This window comes from Biomphalaria glabrata, chromosome 8 (assembly GCF_947242115.1).
Source record: "Biomphalaria glabrata chromosome 8, xgBioGlab47.1, whole genome shotgun sequence".
NCBI classification, from domain to species: Eukaryota; Metazoa; Mollusca; class Gastropoda; family Planorbidae; genus Biomphalaria; species Biomphalaria glabrata.
Genome location: NC_074718.1, coordinates 16,476,958 through 16,496,182, shown reverse-complemented (window position 1 = coordinate 16,496,182; position 19,225 = coordinate 16,476,958). Strand labels below are relative to the sequence as shown.

At 38.6% G+C, this 19,225-nt stretch overlaps 1 protein-coding gene across 4 annotated transcripts in view; it reads right to left on the bottom strand.

The window, feature by feature from the left end:
* Positions 1-2,959: 2,959 nt before the first annotated feature.
* The window catches only part of LOC106061567 (uncharacterized), a 156,206-nt gene continuing 139,940 nt past the window's right edge, over positions 2,960-19,225 (bottom strand). For 3 of the 4 annotated variants that reach the window (XM_056039220.1, XM_056039222.1, XM_056039221.1), the window contains exons 3-5: positions 17,072-17,235; positions 10,590-10,726; positions 2,960-9,253 (exon numbers count right to left, since the gene is read on the bottom strand). In XM_056039220.1, coding sequence (XP_055895195.1) covers positions 6,823-9,253; positions 10,590-10,714 — 2,556 coding nt within the window. In that variant the 5' untranslated portion in view covers positions 10,715-10,726; positions 17,072-17,235 and the 3' untranslated portion in view covers positions 2,960-6,822. The remainder of the gene's footprint in view (positions 9,254-10,589; positions 10,727-17,071; positions 17,236-19,225) is intronic. The other variant, XM_056039223.1, reaches the window with a different exon arrangement.

The following is a 19,225-nucleotide window of genomic DNA, read 5'->3' as shown; positions in this document are numbered from 1 at the left end:
TCCTGATGAGTAGCTTCCTAACCTTGGTTTTTGCCCGCAGCCTTGATACATTAAATAGTTTTCCAGAGGATGTTGTATGGAGAAACACGCCTTCGTTTATGTCGTTGTAAGCATAATGCAGTAGACAGGAGAAGAATATGCCAAACAGGGTAGGTGCGAGCACACATCCCTGCTTTACACCATTGCAAACCTCAAAAGGTGCCGATTGGGCTCCATTGAATTTGACAGTACATTTCGTTTTCTCGTGAAAACAGCCAATGGACTTCAGTAGTTTGGGAGGGCAACGTATTTTCCTCAGGAGTTTGAAAAGGCCACCATGTCAAAAGCTTTAGTCAGATCAACAACAACGATGTAAAGGGGTCTGTCTCTCTCTCTGAATTTCTCCTGCAGTAGTCGTGGAGAAGATATCATGTCTATAGTGGCTCTACCACTCCTGAATCCACACTGAGACTCTGGGTAGACTCTAGAAGCTATCACTTGCAGCCTGGATAGTGCCACTCTAGCAAAGATTTTGCCCACTATACTGAGGAGAGAGATACCCATGTAATTGTTGCAGTCACTCCGATCCCCTTTATTCTTGTATATTGTGACTATAGTTGCGTCACGCATGTCCTGTGGGACATGACCTGTTTCCCAACAGCGGCAGAGGAGAATATAGAGTTCAGGGATCAGGAGTGATTCGTTGACTTTCACTACTTCCACTGGGATACCATCACTCCCAGGAGATTTTCTATTTTTTATGCAGTTAATTGCTTTTTTGAGGTCACTAAGGCTCGGAAGCTCATATAGGCATTCCAGTACTGGAAGATCTGGTAGAGAGGCCAGGACGACATCGTCTACTGTATTCTGTGTGGCATAGACTTCGAGGTAGTGTTCTGTCCATCGTTCTAGCTGCTTGGTTTGATCTGAAATTTTTTCTCCTGATTTGGATAGAACGGGGGCAGGCTTAGACACTGTTGGACCCAGGGCTGCTTTAATGCCATCAAATAGAGTTTTGCTATTTCCTGAGTGGACACTGTCTTGGATTCTGTTGCAGGTATCCCTCCAAAAGTTGTTAGCACATTTCCTAGCCATTTGTTTTGCCTCTTTATTAGCACTTTTGAAGGCCTCCAAGGATTTTGGACTAGGCTTTGTCTTGTGAGCGAGGTGTGCAGATCGCTTTTTCTCGATGCAAGGTTCCCTATGTGCTAGATTCGCCTCAAACCAGTCTACATTTTTGTGTTTTTGAGGCCCAAAGGCGGTGATTGCCGAACTGTAGATTACATCTCTTAATTTCTCCCATCTGATATAGATGTCTTCTTCATCACTTAACGAGGGGATTGAACTGTTCAGGAGCTCGCCAAAGAGTGCAGACTTCTCTGGGTCACCTACATGGTTGACGTTAATTCGCCTAGTTCTGGGCTGTACAAATATCTCTCCGTATCAACCGTACCGCCCTATCAACTCTTGCACTGGCCTCTCCGTCTCGTTCCGGGCTTGCACTGGGTTCAACAGTTCAGGACAGGAGAAAGGGCGAAGTCGAGTAACTGTCACCTAAACCAGTAAGCTTCAAGCAGGCTTGCTACCCACCAAGCAAAAATTGAATTCAAAACTCTGCTGCCTATACCCAAACATAGGAAAGATTTTGTTGGTAACTCTGATGAAAAGTAAGGAGCCGGCGACCCTTAAGCAGTTTGCAATTATATCAGATCTAGGTTTGTATAGAACAATTTTTACAACTACAGTTATTGTGTTATCCATAGTGTTTTCCGTATTTTGCTATAAGTAAAGAGATATTGTAACAATCATCATGTCTATTGTCATTGTAGATTGTCATTGATTAACTGAGTTAGATTATCATTGATTAACTGAATTAGATATTATAATAATTGTTTAATTAACTGAGTTAGATTATCATTGATTAACTGAGTTAGATTATCATTGATTAACTGAATTAGATACTATAATCATTGATTAACTGAGTTAGATTATCATTGATTAACTGAGTTAGATTATCATTGATTAACTGAATTAGATACAATAATCATTGATTAACTGAGTTAGATTATCATTGATTAACTGAGTTAGATTATCATTGATTAACTGAGTTAGATTATCATTGATTAACTGAAGTAGATTATCATTGATTAACTGAATATCTAAAAACCTGTGCTTTTATTGATCATTATTTATCAACTTACAAAAACAAAACAAGAACAATGTTGTTTTTACTTTTTTTGTTTGTTCCATTTGTTCATTTCACTTGGTAACAGGCACACGCACCAAAAACACATACAAAATATAAACATCAATAAGAAATTGTGTTAGTTATGATAGATTTATGTGTACAAATACTTGTACATCTATTTACACAATTACGAAGCATTGGCGTGTCAAGGTCAGAAGGACAGAGCGACCCTTATTGTCATTTCATTTGAGTTAACAGCACTTAAACAGTATTCTTTTCATCTCGGAAGACTAAAGCCACAAGCTCATCTCGGAAGACTAAAGCCACAAGCTCATCTCGGAAGACTAAAGCCACAAGCTCATCTCGGAAGACTAAAGCCACAAGCTCATCTCGGAAGACTAAAGCCACAAGCTCATCTCGGAAGACTAAAGCCACAAGCTCATCTCGGAAGACTAAAGCCACAAGCTCATCTCGGAAGACTAAAGCCACAAGCTCATCTCGGAAGACTAAAGCCACAAGCTCATCTCGGAAGACTAAAGCCACAAGCTCATCCCAGATTTGGCAAACTGCTTGATGCCAGACTTCACGAATGAATTCTAAAACAAAGTCGTATCCCTTCTTATTAAAATATATCACATATAAGCCAACTTTTTTCCCCATTATTTTATCAGCTTATAAAAACAACTGAAGAGAAATATTCTTTGTGTTGTTTGTAACATTTATTTTAAAAATGTGTTCCATTTGTTTGTTTCACTTGTTACCCAATAAGAAAACAACTACAAAATATAAACATATATTAACAACAAAACAAAATGTATTTATTTGAATACAACTTATGTACAAATACTCGTATATCTATTTACACAACTACATAGTATTGATTTGTCGAGGTCAGAAGGACAGTGCGACTCTTACTGTCACCTCATTGAGTAAACAACACTTAAACAGTATTCTTTTCATCTCGGAAAATTAAAGCCACAAAATGATTCCAGGTTTGGAAAAGTGCATGATGCCAGACTTCAATGACTGAATTCAAAAGCAAAGTAGAATCCTTTCCTGTTAAAGTGTATCATTTATAAGCCAATTTCCCTCGGCATCTGAGGATATCGGACATTCCTAGATGAAAAGAATAGACTAAAATAATACGAAACTAAATACCTTTGACTAAAGGGAGGCAACAATGAAAAAAGAAACGAAAAAGAGAGATAACTACCGGCTATCGCTATGTCAGAAGTGACACGTAACATAAATAAATAGTTGATAAATAGTCAATGAATCACAAGAGTGTAGATGAACAAAATGATGAACTCAGAATTATACATAAAAATTAAGGCCATACAGTTCAAACAATGCCCACATCACCAATGTAGTTGGAAAAGACCAACATTTGAATGAAATACATTTTACGAAAATATCCATTGAGATATCTACATGTTAATACACCATATAGACATATCTCAAAAGGTATACGCTTTTCAAATAAATACTACACGAAATGCCACACACTAGCAGATGTCACGGGCGCCAATTTATATACATCTTTTTCTCTTGAGTTTAGTTATAACTTTCAATAGTTTCTTCGAGTGACATGTAATAATGATGTATACCTGGTTGGCGTTGGATGGGGGGACCCCCAAGGTCTTATTATTTTAATTTAAAGGATTAAGCTCTGGATAAGAATGATCTGGAAGCTGCCATTGTCTATGGAGACAGAAGTAGCTGTATTAGTTATTTCAAAAAAAAATATCTTGCTTGACTGTATTTTTACGCAAAATATACAGTGAAATTTTAATATAACGCCTTCTTGAACTTTAGATTCTATTTTCTTATTTTTTAAAACGAATCTCTTCCATTAAACAGAGAAGCAGCCGTGTTATCTGCTGCAATATCACTTGTATAGGTTATCACAAAATCAAAGAGGACCCTATCTAAACAAATCTGTACACAACCACATAAACCTAGAGAAATTTCTGTTACAGCGATCAGGGGCTGACTGGCTATATGGGTCGGTGGGCCGGTATGCAAATGGTCAAAAATCTTTTACAGACTTACACACTCAACAGTGTAATACTAATGTAATCTTACACATTTTCCGAAATAATGTAATAGCCTACATACGTGCAACTAATAGGCTTCATTCTTTTAGGGCCTACATACTTAGCGATTAAGAAGCAACTTAAGGCCTATATATTCCTCATAAAGATACAGAGTTCACTTTATGCTAGCGTACATTATCAAATTTTACATAATGATTTTGAAGATGTTCATCATATGATATACAAATTTGGACCAGATTGTATTGAAATACCCGGGCAAGTTTTGAGACCCAATCCGCCCCTGTGGCGAATAAAATAATAGATGAATGAACTGAACTCAACAAGCAGAGAATCTCTTCATCTACTACGCACATCACAGTTTTGGTATTAGTTCAAATAAATAGACAACAGAAGGCAGAAACATTCTTTTTTTCAGATTAGTGTTGAATACCAAATATTTACACAATAAATACAATTTTATTTAAATCTACTCAATCTTAGACAGAAAATCTAAGGCTATTCATATTTTTTTCAGAATGTGTTATGACGTCATCAGAATCAGTTTGGCAGATATATGTATAATTTTTTTTATATACATAGCAGATAATTGGTACAATGAGGGACTGAAACTTTGGTGTAAATAAAATGTAAATAATACCATTCTGAGTTAGATTTAGGACAGTATAAAAATGTAAATCTTTCTATTTTAAAATGCGCTTCTAGATTGACATGTTTAATATACACACACTAATGACTTCTACTTCGTCTGAAAACAATTGTAATGTCGACATTCTAGTTACTCATCAAACAAAGCCTGAAACTACAAAAATGTCAACAAATTGTACTTGTCAGAGATGTCAACAGATTGTACTTGTCAGAGATGTCAACAGATTGTATTTGTTAGAGATGTCAACAGATTGTACTTGTCAGAGATGTCAACAGATTGTATTTGTTAGAGATGTCAACAGATTGTACTTGTCAGAGATGTCAACAAATCGTACTTGTCACGGATGTCAGAAATGCCAGCAAATTGTACTTGTAAGAGATCTAAGACAATTTGAACACAGACTTGGAAGGTTGTAAGTTTTAGTACATCACATTCTTTGAGCAAAAGGTTTTCCATTCAATTTGTCATCAAACTTTGACTTCGACTATGCCCTAAGGCAGCTCCCAGCTAGGCAATTGTTTCCTCAAAGGTTATAGTAGTCAAGTCAGTGGTACGTCTGTTTGGTTATACGAAATTGAATAAACATTATTTTTTTTATGTTTTGTTTTACGTATAAATAAGGAAGTAGTTAATAAGCATTAAAAATCATTATTCTTAGATACCGAATGACTTATTCAATCCTCAATATATATATTTATATGTAGCTGAAAAAAAATGATTATTTTTATTGTACAAATTTAATGTGTTATATAGCATTCTGTTAAAATTGTTTCAATATTTCTCCAATAACCTCACTATATGTAGACCTTCCATAACCTCACTATATGTAGACCTTCCATAACCTCACTATATATGTAGACCTTCCATAACCTTTCCCATTGCACTAACGTTAATCCTATTCATATTTATTAATTTTTCACAATACTTATTTCATAGGTAACTAAAATATTCAACAGTAAATTCTTTTAAAAAATAATCAGAATGGAATCACAATATTCCAATCAAAATTCAATTTTCAAAATATTGCCCGCATTAAAATAAATACTCAAATATATATTTTGTTTTGTGCAGAGAATAAGCTTCATTTTTGAACTTTAACAAAAACAAAAACATAATTAAAACTCTGCAAGCTTTGATTGGTTGACGTGCCACTCAGCAGTCGCCACCAATACACTGACTGATTCTAATTTGAAGGGAAAGTTTCTAGTAAATGGCAAGACTGGTTTTATACAAAGTGTTCTGTTGCTGTACATGATCCAAAGAGTGTTGCTGGCAGTGGTTAAATTTGGATAATACTGATAATACTGATGGCCAAGCCATTTACACCGACAGGACACACCACTACAATGGCCATGCTTAAAACGACGCCTTGGTCATGAAGGCTTGAATCCTCAAAAGTAAAGTAGTTAGAACATCCTTAGTTCCAAAATGTTTTCAAATACATACAAAACCGTTTGAAACAAACAGTTCTTTTAAAGGCTTGTATTTGAGTCCAAAGATTAAGCCAGAGCTCAGTATTCCACGTAGATAAGCAGCCCCTACACATTTTGCAACAACCAACGCAGACAAAGTCATTGTCTATCAGAACCGATTTCAGTTCTCTTTCCGTCTCCAGCGGTATCCTTCTTTAGAGCCTCATTAATATGTCTCACGGCTTTTGTCAAAGTTCTTCACCTGACTTTTTAAGCAATAGAACTATCTGAATCTTTAAAAATCTTTCTTTTCAGAGTTGTATAGTTAGTTAATAAATCCTCTAAAGACGAATCTAAGGCAATAGATATTTATAACAAATTGATTTGATGGACAATGTCATGAACGTTTCCATGTTATCTTTCATTGACTCCAGGTCTTCTGCAAAAATGGAGTAAGTTTTTTTTTTATAAACTGCTTAGAAGAGAATGCCATTTGAAAACCTATGGTGAAATAACTTAATAATATTCGGGATGCCTGATTCATAACTTAGTTTCCATGATGGCAGCAGAATAGGATCTACTCAGGTTACTTTGAACGCCCAGTGGGCATGTCTGACTGTAAAGGCTGGTTTGTGCTACGCAGCAATCGTGAGCGAGCATACCCGTACTGTGGTGTCTCTCCTGGTCGTGAGGGCGCTGGTGGGGCCCGTGGTGCTGGCAGGAATGCCGGTGATGGTGCGACGCAGCTTGTGGGTGCGTGTAATGCGATGAGTTGTGGGAACTAGCTGAGCCAAAAGATGATGTGGCGCGAACGGAATTGTCTGCGCAAGAGGAGAGACTGACTTCCCCTGTGACTGGCGGGATGTACGTGCTGTGCCGGCGGGCGATATGGTTCTCGTCGCCTGCCTGACCAGGGCATCCGCAGAAGTAAGAGATGTTTGTATCAGAACGGACATACTGGCGATTTGAAGTCTGCTGCTCGTTGTTGACAGTTAGACCCTGGCAGTTACCTGGTGACCTTGTATCTGGAGTTAAAGGTCGAAGGTTATTGGGGTCAGGGACCTGCAAGAGATGAGGAGATGGAGAGTGCGAGTATGACGATGTTCCCAGCGAGTTCTTGTTGCTTCCGTTGGAGTAAGTCGGGCTGATCTGTTCCCTTTGTTGACTCATTAAATACGTGATATCAGCTGAAATACTTCGTTTGTGTTGAGGGGAATGACCCTGGCTATGAACTGCACCCATGAGGTCAGCGTAGTATTTATTATAGTCACTTAAAGTTCTCTTATGATTGACCCTAGGTGCATTGCTGACCGGAGCCGTGTAAGTGCTGACCACACTGATGAGATCACTGTCAGTACAACTTCCGTAATGCCCCTTGGCGGATTGACCCTTTTCTACTCCCCTATGCCCGTCACAACCACTTTTCTTAAAAGAACACTGTTGCCAATGGTAAGGATGGGGACTGAACGACCCTGACCTTCGCAAGTCATTTTTCTCGCCAAAGTTCTGCACATCTTCCTTGCTCCATGAGAATTGACTGGTGTTGCTTCTTCTCCGAGAGCGGTTCTCACACTGAGGTGATAGAAGATGTGAAGAGGGAATAGTTCCTTGGATAGTCCTGTGACGCGGGCCATTCGATAGATAATCCGTAGATGAGCTCGATGTCACAGAGGAACTACTGTCGCATCCTGTGTGCCTTCGGCAGGACGGGTGAGAATTCTGTATCATGACCGTTGGAGTTACAGGTATAGGAATGGGAGAACGAGTTTGAGAGATGTGGCTTATAAGGCCAATACTCTCTTTAGAATCGGGAATCATAATTGTCAGATTTGGTGGCGTCTTGCTGTTCTTTTTCTTAACGTTTGCCTCAGAGGAATTATGAACTAGCTCCAGCTTTTGATTCGGGTCACTATTTTCTGGTGAGAAGGTTTGCTGCTCCAGTTTCGTATACTCTATATGGTCTCGATGACCGGAAGTCAGACCTTTCATCTTGTGCTTGCCCATCTGTTTCCTTCTCTCGTTAATAATATCTTTGATGTCCTTGTGTCCCTTATTGTTGTTAGTCACGGTCTCGTATGCACTCAGCAGCTGACTGGACAGAGAGTTCGATAAAACCGGCAGACTGTTGTTCCAAGCGCTTGGGAAGTCAAGCAAAGGTTGAAGCTGGGGAGAGCGCGGACAAACCAGCGGGCAGCTGCACGGCTTGTTCATGGCCAGATAGCATCGGCTTTGCATGGCTAGTAAAAGTCCGGCAAAGTCTTGGTGGCTCCTGGCCACAAGTGGCATGTTTTGTACCCACTGAGCCGTGGCAGAAGGGATGTCTATTTCAGACTTTGGAAGCTTCTGCAGGAACTGTTGCTGTTGTAGATCAGCAGCTTCCTGGCAGAACTGCTGGTGATAGAGTTCGTACTGGTTGTGGCCGTGATGTCCAGTGTATGGAAACTGGAAAATATAGCCATCATCGTTGTTTCCTTGCAAAGGATATGGACTATAGGATTCGTGGATGCCATGCTGCTTAAACTGGTCATATGTACCTGGGGTCTGAGGAGAGCTTTCGGGTGGTGACGATTCAATGACGATGCTGGGATTGATGAAAGGCCTGACCATGTTGGGACTGATCAAGCTTGAAGAATCCTTCTCTTCCGAGTCAGACAACTTCTTGCTATCCGCCTCTTCGTCTTCTACTCCACATTTCTTTTTGAAGAGTCTGATGACGCACTTCCGGACCTTGGTTCTGTAGATGACGTAGATGACAAGCCAAACCAGAATGCCTCCGAGGACAGCTGCCGTGTGCAAGCCGATAGATGGATCGTACGACCTGTAGAACTCACGGCTCAGCTGTTCGTAATCTTGAGTGGTGCTGCTGCTGTTGATGTTCAGGTCGCTGGAGTTGCTGTTGTCTTCACTGCTTGTGCTGTAGATGACGTCTTGTGCTGATGACGGTGTGCCGTTGATGGGCCGAAACCCAGCGCTACAATAAAGAAGTTATACGATTAATTATACCTTTATTGACTGTTCAGTAGATAATAAAATACACATTTGTAAAGAGTCTGATTAAAGAAAAAAATTATTGGACATCTATAGATAAGTCAAAACTTCTCCTTTATAAAGCTGATGACCTTTTCTAAGAGCGATTATTTCTGCTCCAAATAAGAAATGAATGATAGATTAAAGAAAATGGAAAACGGCTCTAGCGATTTTCCTAGATATTGGATAGTTTAGTATATCTCTGGGAAATGGTAAAGCAATGACTAGCTGATTAGCTACACAGGGAAAACTCGGAGTTTGACAGTTAAACATTATCAAATTATAATCTAAAAATTAAATTTCGTCTAGAGGTCTAGAAATCTATATCTTAAACTTATTTGCTAAGAAGCAAGTTATCGCTCCAATAAAAAGTCATCAGCTTGATAAAGGAGAAAATATCTTTTTTTTTTGTTACTTATTTATTCCAATATAGAATTTGCAAGCTGATAAGAGGAATAGTAATAAGCCTTAATGTCTTCTCATTGTAAGTAGCCCTTTAAGACCTAGTGGCAGATGATGTAAAGGTTATCTGTTTCTGCGTCTCTGAGTCCACCCAGCTCTAATGGGTACCTGACATTAGTTGGGGAAAAGTAAAGGCGGTTGGTCGTTGTGCTGGCTACATGACACCCTCGTTTACCGTGGGCCACAGAAACAGATGACTGCTAGGTAACCCAACATAATATTTTAAGTTACGTAAATGTAAATTTCAAAAATACTTAGTGTTCCGAAGATCAAGATCATCAAAAGATCAAGATACATGTCGTTTAAAAGGGACAATCTTGGATGTTATTAAAAGGAGTTTCGATAAAACGACAACACTCCAAGTTTGAGCCTTTACACAGCATCTTGAATTATAAGCTTGTAATGTATGCACTCAAACTTTATTTACAGTACACAAATATTAACAGCCAGGTATATTCTTTCATCCCCTAGTACAGGTGGTTATAAAAAAAAAAACTAAACAAATACGAGTGCACAAAAAAATGTCCCCTTTCAGACCTTTAGGGCAGATGATGTAAGGGTCATCTGCTACTTTGGCTCACGGTTAACGAGGGTGTCATGTCACTAGAACAACACTCAACCGCCTTTACTTTTCCCCAACTAATATCAGGTATTCATTAGAGCTTAGTGGACTGAGAGGCACCAAAAGATCGCGAAATAAAAAATCCCAGTCTTCAACGGGATTCGAACCCGGGATCCCATTTCTGAAGCTACCGTGCCTCCAAAAGGGAGTTCGACTAAAAGATCTTTTCCAACAATGAGGTCACAGCTGGACTTACATGAAGCTCGAGTTGGAGGGTACGTACTGTTTCGGAATATACGTCTGGAACAACATGACCTTTGGGCCCTCTTCATACTCGTGAGGATCTGATTGGCTGTCATCTGGGCTGCTGGATCTTTGCATTACTTCATGGACCTGAGGAGGGGGACACACAGTGGATCAGTACAACTGAGAATTGACACACAGTACATCAGTTCAACGGAGAGGTGATACACAGTATATCAGTTCATCGGCGAGGTGATACACAGTATAACAGCACAACGGAGAGGTGATACACAGTATATCAGTTCAATAGAGAGGTGATACACAGTATATCAGTTCAACGGAGAGGTGATACACAGTATATCAGTTCAACGGAGAGGTGATACATAGTATATCAGTTCAACGGAGAGGTGATACACCAGTGTTTCTCAAACTTTTTTGTCTGGCGGCACAGTAAACAAACTACAAAAATGTTGCGGCACACTACGAAGAGCAACAGTTTTTTTTATAATAAAAAGAAAAAAAAAAGATTTTACCAGTTTTTAAGTATTACATTTAATGTGAAGGCTGTGCCTGTTTTTTTAGAGCAAATGCGATCTAATCGAGGCTCCAGAGTCGACAAACAAACTCACATTTCATCGTCTATTGTAAGAAGTCTCTCTCTTTTCTTAGACTTGATTTCAGTCAGTGCTGAAAATCCAAACTCACAAAGCCACGAAGATGCAAATGGAAGAATTATTTTGATTGCTTTTAAACTGATTGCAGGATATAACTTGTTGATTGAAATCCAAAACACATCCAGGCTTTTCTCTGCAAAACATGACTTAAGAACTGCATCATTTTTTAAATCAATGACCTGCTTTGCTTCTTCAGTTGTCAGATTTGTAGCTTCATTGTTTCCAAATGGAGAGCTGACCCATCCATACTCATTATTTCCAACTGTTGGAAAGCAATGCTGCAATGCTGACTGTGTGTCAAAGTGTCCAGAATTTCGGGGGTGATTTCTTTATTTGAAGCACATTCATTGTAAGTAGGAAAGCAGTCGAAGACTCCTTTCGAGATCTTACTTTGCCACAAAGACAATTTTTCACCAAATGACTTCAGTTTAGAGAATGCAGTGATGATGGTTTCTGATGGTCCTTGAAGACTTAAATTCAATTAATTTAATTTGTCAAATAAATCAGAGAGAAATGTCACCTTAACCCACCAGATCTTGTCATGAATAGAAAATCCAAAGTCTTTTTTTTTCAGCCTCCAAGAATGAAATCAGCTCAACCTTGAGTTGGACTACACGCTTTAACACTTTTCCCCTGGAGAGCCAACGAACGTTGGTGTGATACAGGAGACATTTGTAGTCAGAATCCATTGCTTCACAGAGCTGAAAGAAAAGTTGGGATGCAAGCGGTCGAGATTTAATGAAGTTTACAACTTCAATCACTTGATCCAGAGCAGACATCAAATCTTTTGGTAATGATTTGAAGGCAAGAGCTTCTCTGTGGATCATGCAGTGAACAACTAATACATTTGGATTTTCTTGACGCACAAGAGTGACAAATCCCTTTCTATTTCCTTGCATGGAAGGACAGCCATCGGTGCAAACGCAGACACATTTTTTTCCACTGTAGCTTGAAGAGCAAAATGTTTTCGGTCACCACTTTGAAAATATCTTCGTCTTTGGTCGTAGTTGGTAAGTCTTTTCAAAATAAAATTCGTTGACACATTTTTCATCCTTTATGAACCGAATAAAAGCTAGCAGCTGGGCTTTGCCGCTAACGTCAGTGGACTCATCAACTTGAAGAAACCACAGCAGAGACACTTTTGGAGGCATCGGGTCCAAGGATGGTTTCAACAACTATTAGAAAGCGGCGCAATGACTGATTCAGCCTCTGTGTGTGCTTTCTTGCGTTTTTGTTTATAGCTGAGAAACCTTATAACTTGCAATCAATCCCTTCTCTGGCAGCTTTAGGTACTTCGTAAGTTTCTGAGCTTGTTTATTTTGTTGAGCGTTGATGTTTTCAAAGTATTTCTTCGGTTGCGATTTTACCGCTGGATATTTTGTTTCCAAGTATCTCTTCAATTTGCTTGGAAGAAGCGCCTCATTCGACAGAGTTGCATTGCAGATCAGACAGAATGGCAATGGAGCATCTTCAGGTCCCAAAGATATGAAACCATATCCGATGTCATCTTCTTTGTACCTTCGTTTGGTTCCTTGCTTTTCATTTAAAGCTTTTGCAGTTTCATTCTTGCTAACGTATTTCTCCATGGATAACAATGAATAAGGCTTAGTGATAACTTGTTATTATTAGCATACACCTAACCAATTTACATGAAACGCATCGCTTATTATTATCGTTACCCAATTCAAGAACTGCTGTGCGTCTGCTAAGGCGGCCAACTTTTAGTCATTATAATAATATATGAATAGTGGACAATTTCATAACTGGTCGTTACGAGTGGGGATGTCATCGCAACGTGAATTAAAAATTTAATAGTAGACAGACTTGTGTAACGCTGCACGTGTGGCGTTCTGAAAACTCCCGCGGCACACCTGCAAATCTTCGGCGGCACACTAGTGTGCCGCGGCACACAGTTTGAGAAACACTGTGATACACAGTATATCAGTTCAACGGAGAGGTGATACATAGTATATCAGCACAACTGAGAGGTGATACACAGTATATCAGTTCAACGGAGAGGTGATACATAGTATATCAGTTCAACGGAGAGGTGATACACAGTATATCAGTTCAACGGAGAGGTGATACATAGTATATCAGCACAACTGAGAGGTGATACACAGTATATCAGTTCAACGGAGAGGTCACACACAGTATATCAGCACAACTGAGAGGTGATACACAGTATATCAGTTCAACGGAGAGGTGATACACAGTATATCAGTTCAACGGAGAGGTGATACACAGTATGTCAGTTCAACGGAGAGGTGATACACAGTATATCAGCGAAACTGAGAGGTGATACATAAAACATGAGTACAACTGAGAGGTGATACATAAAACATGAGTACAACGGAGAGGTGATACATAAAACATGAATACAACTGAGAGGTGATACATAATACATGAGTACAACTGAGAGGTGATACATAATACATGAGTACAACTGAGAGGTGATACATAATACATGAGTACAACTGAGAGGTGACACAGTACATTAGTACAACTGAGAGGTGATACATAAAAATGAGTACAATTGAGAGGTGATACATAAACCATGAGTACAACTGAGAGGTGATACATAAAACATGAGTACAACTGAGAGGTGATACATAATACATGAGTAGAACTGAGCGGTGATACATAATACATGAGTACAACTGAGAGGTGATACATAAAACATGAGTACAACTGAGAGGTGATACATAAAACATGAGTACAACTGAGAGGTGATACATAATACATGAGTACAACTGAGAGGTGATACATAAAACATGAGTACAACTGAGAGGTGATACATAATACATGAGTACAACTGAGAGGTGGCACATAATACATGAGTACAACTGAGAGGTGATACATAATACATGAGTACAATTAAAAGGTGATACATAATACATGAGTACAAATGAGAGGTGATACATAATACATGAGTACAACTGAGAGGTGATACATAATACATCAGTACAAATGAGAGGTGAGACACAGTACATCAGTACAAATGACAGGTGACACACAGTACATCAATACAAATGAGAGTGACATACAGTACATTAGTAGTACTGAGCGGTGACACACAGTACTTCAGTACAAATGAGAGGTGACACACAGTAAATCAGTACAAATAAGAGGTGACACACAGTACATTAGTACAACTGAGCGGTGACACACAGTACATTAGTACAACTGAGAGATGAGACACAGTACATCAGTACAAATGAGAGATGACATACAGTAAATTAGTACAACTGAGAGGTGACACACAGTACTTTAGTACAAATGAGAGATGATACATAATACATCAGTACAACTGATAGGTGACATACAGTACATTAGTACAATCAGAGGTGACATACAGTACAGCAGTACAAATGAGAGGTATGCAAATGTCCTTCCACAAGCCACAAAAAATGTTATTGAAAAAGTTGCGTGATATTTAAACAGACGCTATTAAGTGGACACTATCAAGTGGTCAATGTTTGTGGAATATTATTCACACGTTTAGAACGATATAGAAATGGGGGGGATCACCTTAGGGAATGCAACTGATATCAATGCCACTGATCTGTACAAAGTCAAGCAGTGGTATATCAATGAGGCCAGTATTGTTCACTTGCCAGAGATTAGAAATGATGCTGAATGGCTAATGTGAGCTTCGTGACACAGCAGTTAGCAGGGCACATTGTGTCAGATGTAGTGCTCAGTTCGTGACACAGAGCAGTTAGCAGGGCACATTGTGTCAGATGTAGTGCTCAGTTCGTGACAGAGAGCTGTTAGCAGGGCACATTGTGTCAGATGTAGTGCTCAGTTCGTGACAGAGAGCTGTTAGCAGGGCACATTGTGTCAGATGTAGTGCTCAGTTCGGGACACAGAGCATTTAGCAGGGCACATTGTGTCAGATGTAGTGCTCAGCTTGTGGCACAGTAGTTAGTAGAACACATTGTGTCGGACCTAGGGCTCAGTTTTAGACACTGCAGCTAGTAGGGCACATTGAGTCAGATCTAGTGCTCATTTTGTGACACTGCACTTAGTAGGGCACGTTGGGTCAGATCTACTGCTCATTTTGTGACACACCAGTTAGTAGGGCACATTGCGTCAGATCTAGTGCTCAGTTTTAGACACTGCAGTTAGTAGGGCACATTGAGTCAGATCTAGTGCTCATTTTGTGACACACCAGTTAGTAGGGCACATTGAGTCAGATCTAGTGCTCATTTTGTGACACACCAGTTAGTAGGTGTTGAGTCAGATGTAGTGCTAATTTTGTGACACAGCAGCTAGTAGGACACATTACGTTTGTTGTAGTTTTCAGTTTGGTCTAAGCATTAACTTGCTAAATTGACAAAATTTGGAAATACTTTATTGTCTTTAAACTAAACTAAACAAGTGTTAGAAGTATTCAGATTAAGGTGTCAAAGTTGGCGTCATCAGAAAACTAATATAATTAGATCTTCTAGTTTTAATTCTAAGTAGATTTATATGGTATAACTATTTTGGTATATTATAAAATCAAAAAAAATAATTTTTTTAACATTCAGAATCAGGGGCAGACTGGCTATATGGGCATTCGGGCAAATGCCCGGTGGGCCGTATCCAAATGGGCCGGTAGGACCACAGTAAGTATCTTCTTTTTTGAAACCACGTCTGTATTTTATAAGATAAGGGCCGCATGGATGCCACTATTAAATTGTTAAATTTTTCATAGTATTGCTTTTAAGGGAAAAGGGCCTCTGAGCGAAGTATTTACTTAAAAATCTTTTACAGACTCTACTAAGACTCTACTAATTTAATCTAACACATTTTTCGAAATAATGTAATATCCTTCATCAGTAGAGCTTCATCCTTTTAGGGCCTATACACTTTGCGATTAAAAAGCAACATAAAGCCTTTATTCCTTATAAGGACATAGTGTTCACTGTAAGCATGTGTACATCTATTGATACATTATCAAATTTAACATAATGATTTTGAGGTCAGGTAGACCTAGAACTGGATGTCCATCATATAATTTACAATTTATGGGCCGGATGGTTTAGAAATGCCAGGTTTTGATACCCAGTCCACCCCTGTTCAGAATTCACTATTCACCTTTTTGAGGAAGCAACAATTATTTATATTTCCAATTATATTATTTTTTCATTATATTTTTTTTTCATTTTTCTTGATTATTACTTCGCCAACAATATTTTGTATGATTATGATGCTTATCGTGAGGATACTTTAAAAAACAACAACTCATATTTGTACTTATTTCCTGGTAAATGTATCTCTTCACATGTGCCGCGCATTCTTCAATTACTATGGAACATACAATAGAACATGAAATAGAACATAACATAAAACAGAATATAAAACGCACGTTTTGGTTTACCAGTATTGTATTACAAGCCACTACATTTTTGTTTAATATCACCAGAGACTAATACAAAAATTGTTTTTATTATTCACCGCCGATTGATCGATTATGGCGGGAGGAAAATCCTCTTTTTCGTTTGAGGGTTATTTGCAGACACGAAGCTAGGGCAGTATAGCTTTACCGACAAACTCTCTCTCTCTCTCTCTCTCTCTCTCTCTCTCTCTCTCCTCTCTCTCTCCGTGTTATTTTATCTGGTGAACGAGATCTAACTACTCCGATCTTTAGTGATTTGACGTCATTGTCGCTATCACACGTGAGACCGTGCTAAAAATAGCAACCAATCTTCTCTTCCCACAGTCTACGTCTGCAAGGGCCATAAAATGGTCTTCACTCAAAGTTTGACAGTTTGATGTCACAGAAATCACATTTGAAGGTAGGAAGGTTTAGAAAAAAAAACCAACAACATACTATTTTTTGGGTTTGTGGTCACGTGACTTGAGTGTTTCGAAAGGACGTCCTGTGGGAGCCCATCACGTCATTGACGTCTGCAGCCGACACACAGTCCATTCAAGCGGAGGCAGAATCTTGAGATCTGTTTTTTTGTTTTTCGACCAGTCATACCTTGTACGCATCTGCTCAGAATAGAACAACATCATATGATTTACATGAAATAATTATATACGAAAACAATACCTGTTAATGTCTGCTTCACAATAAGACCAAGAGCATAGATTTATATATATATATGATATCTAGAGTGGACATGGAGATCTTTTACACTACAAAAAATGTCCTGAAATTTTTTTTTTAAAGTTGAAACAAGGCGTTGTTTTGTAAAGTAGCTATAAGAATTAAAGTGGGGTTTTTTCAACCCTAACCTATGTAACATATAATTTCATGTTTAGATCTAAATCTAGTACTTGAACATCAAAAATAAGAGTACACTCGTCTCATAATTATTATTTTGCAATTTTCAGATACATAATCTAGAAAGATTTAGGTTATCAGTCTATTTAAATGTACATAAGATGATTAAAATCAACAGACATGAATTATTTCGGTCTAGGATTTTTAAAACATTATCTCAATGGAAAATAACAGGAAATGGCTTTGTTTTATATATTTGCGTGAATATATAGTTCTGTGATTAATAGCCCATTCTAAAGAAAATCCGAGAAATGATTTTGCATTATTTCTAAACTTTGAAAACTAAAGATCATTACTTTTATAAGACAGAAAAGATTGATTGGGGCGACTTCCCTTACAGCTTGAAAAAGAGTTACGTACATTAAAATCTATAAAATCGATCAATCACGGATAAGAATTTGTTTCCGATTTCCAGTCTAGATATAATATATAAGTCTATGAACAAGAGAAATCAAGGAACAAAAAGGTCAAAGGATGGCTGCCCGGTCGTGCGGTTTGCGCGCTGGACTATTGTTCGGACTTATCGATGGTCCAGGGTTCAAACCCTGCCCGCTCCCATCCCCGGTCGTCCTGCGGGAGGTTTGGACTAGGAAGTAATTATCTTCAACTCTGAAGGAACATCCGAAATAAGTAAAACATTTTACAAACATTTTTTTACAATTCTTCTATTTACTAGAGAAGCAGATAGAATTTGTGTTTGTCTATGTGTTTCCCATATATATATATCTATATAGTGTATGGTGTTTCCTAAGAGATAATGAAGAAAGGGAGCATTCATTGTTAGTTTTGCAGAATGATGCAAGATAAACGGCTGTGTCATAATCAGGGACGACTCCAAGATCTCATAGCCTAGGACTGTGTTTTTATTTGGAGTTAGATTTGTTCAAATTGACGTTTATTTCCTTTCATCTCAAGTTGAGTTTGTTTATAGTGTAATCAATGTTATATCTAGTGTTTTTTCACATAAAGAAATTGCTCAAGCTATTTTAAGTTTTATTTTAAGATTATTGTACGCCTACATTAGTACTAGCGATCTGGTGCTGGAAGTCACCGACCGACAACAACACAATTATTTTACCTGTTGTTTTTTTTTATAGTTTAAATCAGTTCTAGATCCACCAGATGGCATACACACAACTACTGCAAGTTAGAGCTACTAATGACATATTTGAAACTTAGCATTATAGAAAGTGTAGCACGCATACAGAGTAGAGAGAGAAGGAAGAAGACGAGAGAGAAAGACAAAAAAAGATAAAACGAGAAACATAAAAAACGAAGAGCTAAGAGACGGGAGTGCGAGCAAGAGCAAGAGAAAAAAGGGAGAGCAAAAAAACAAGATAGAGATGGAGATAGAGAAGGAGAAAGAGAAGGAAAGAGAGAATGAGAGAGAGAAGGAAGGAGAGAAGGAGAGAGAGAGGAGGAGAGAGAGAAAGGAGAGAGAAGGATGAAGAGAAGGAAGGAGAGAAGGAGAGAGAAGGAAAGAGAGAAGGAAGGAGAGAAGGAAAGAGAGAAGGAGAGAGAGAAGGAAAGAGTGAAGGAGAGAGAGGAGAGAGAGAAGGAAGGAGAGAAGGAAAGAGTGAAGGAGAGAGAGGAGAGAGAGAAGGAAAGAGAGAAGGAGAGAGAGAAGGAAAGAGAGAGAAAGAAAGAGTGAAGGAGAGAGAGGAGAGAGAGAAGGAAGGAGAGAAGGAAAGAGTG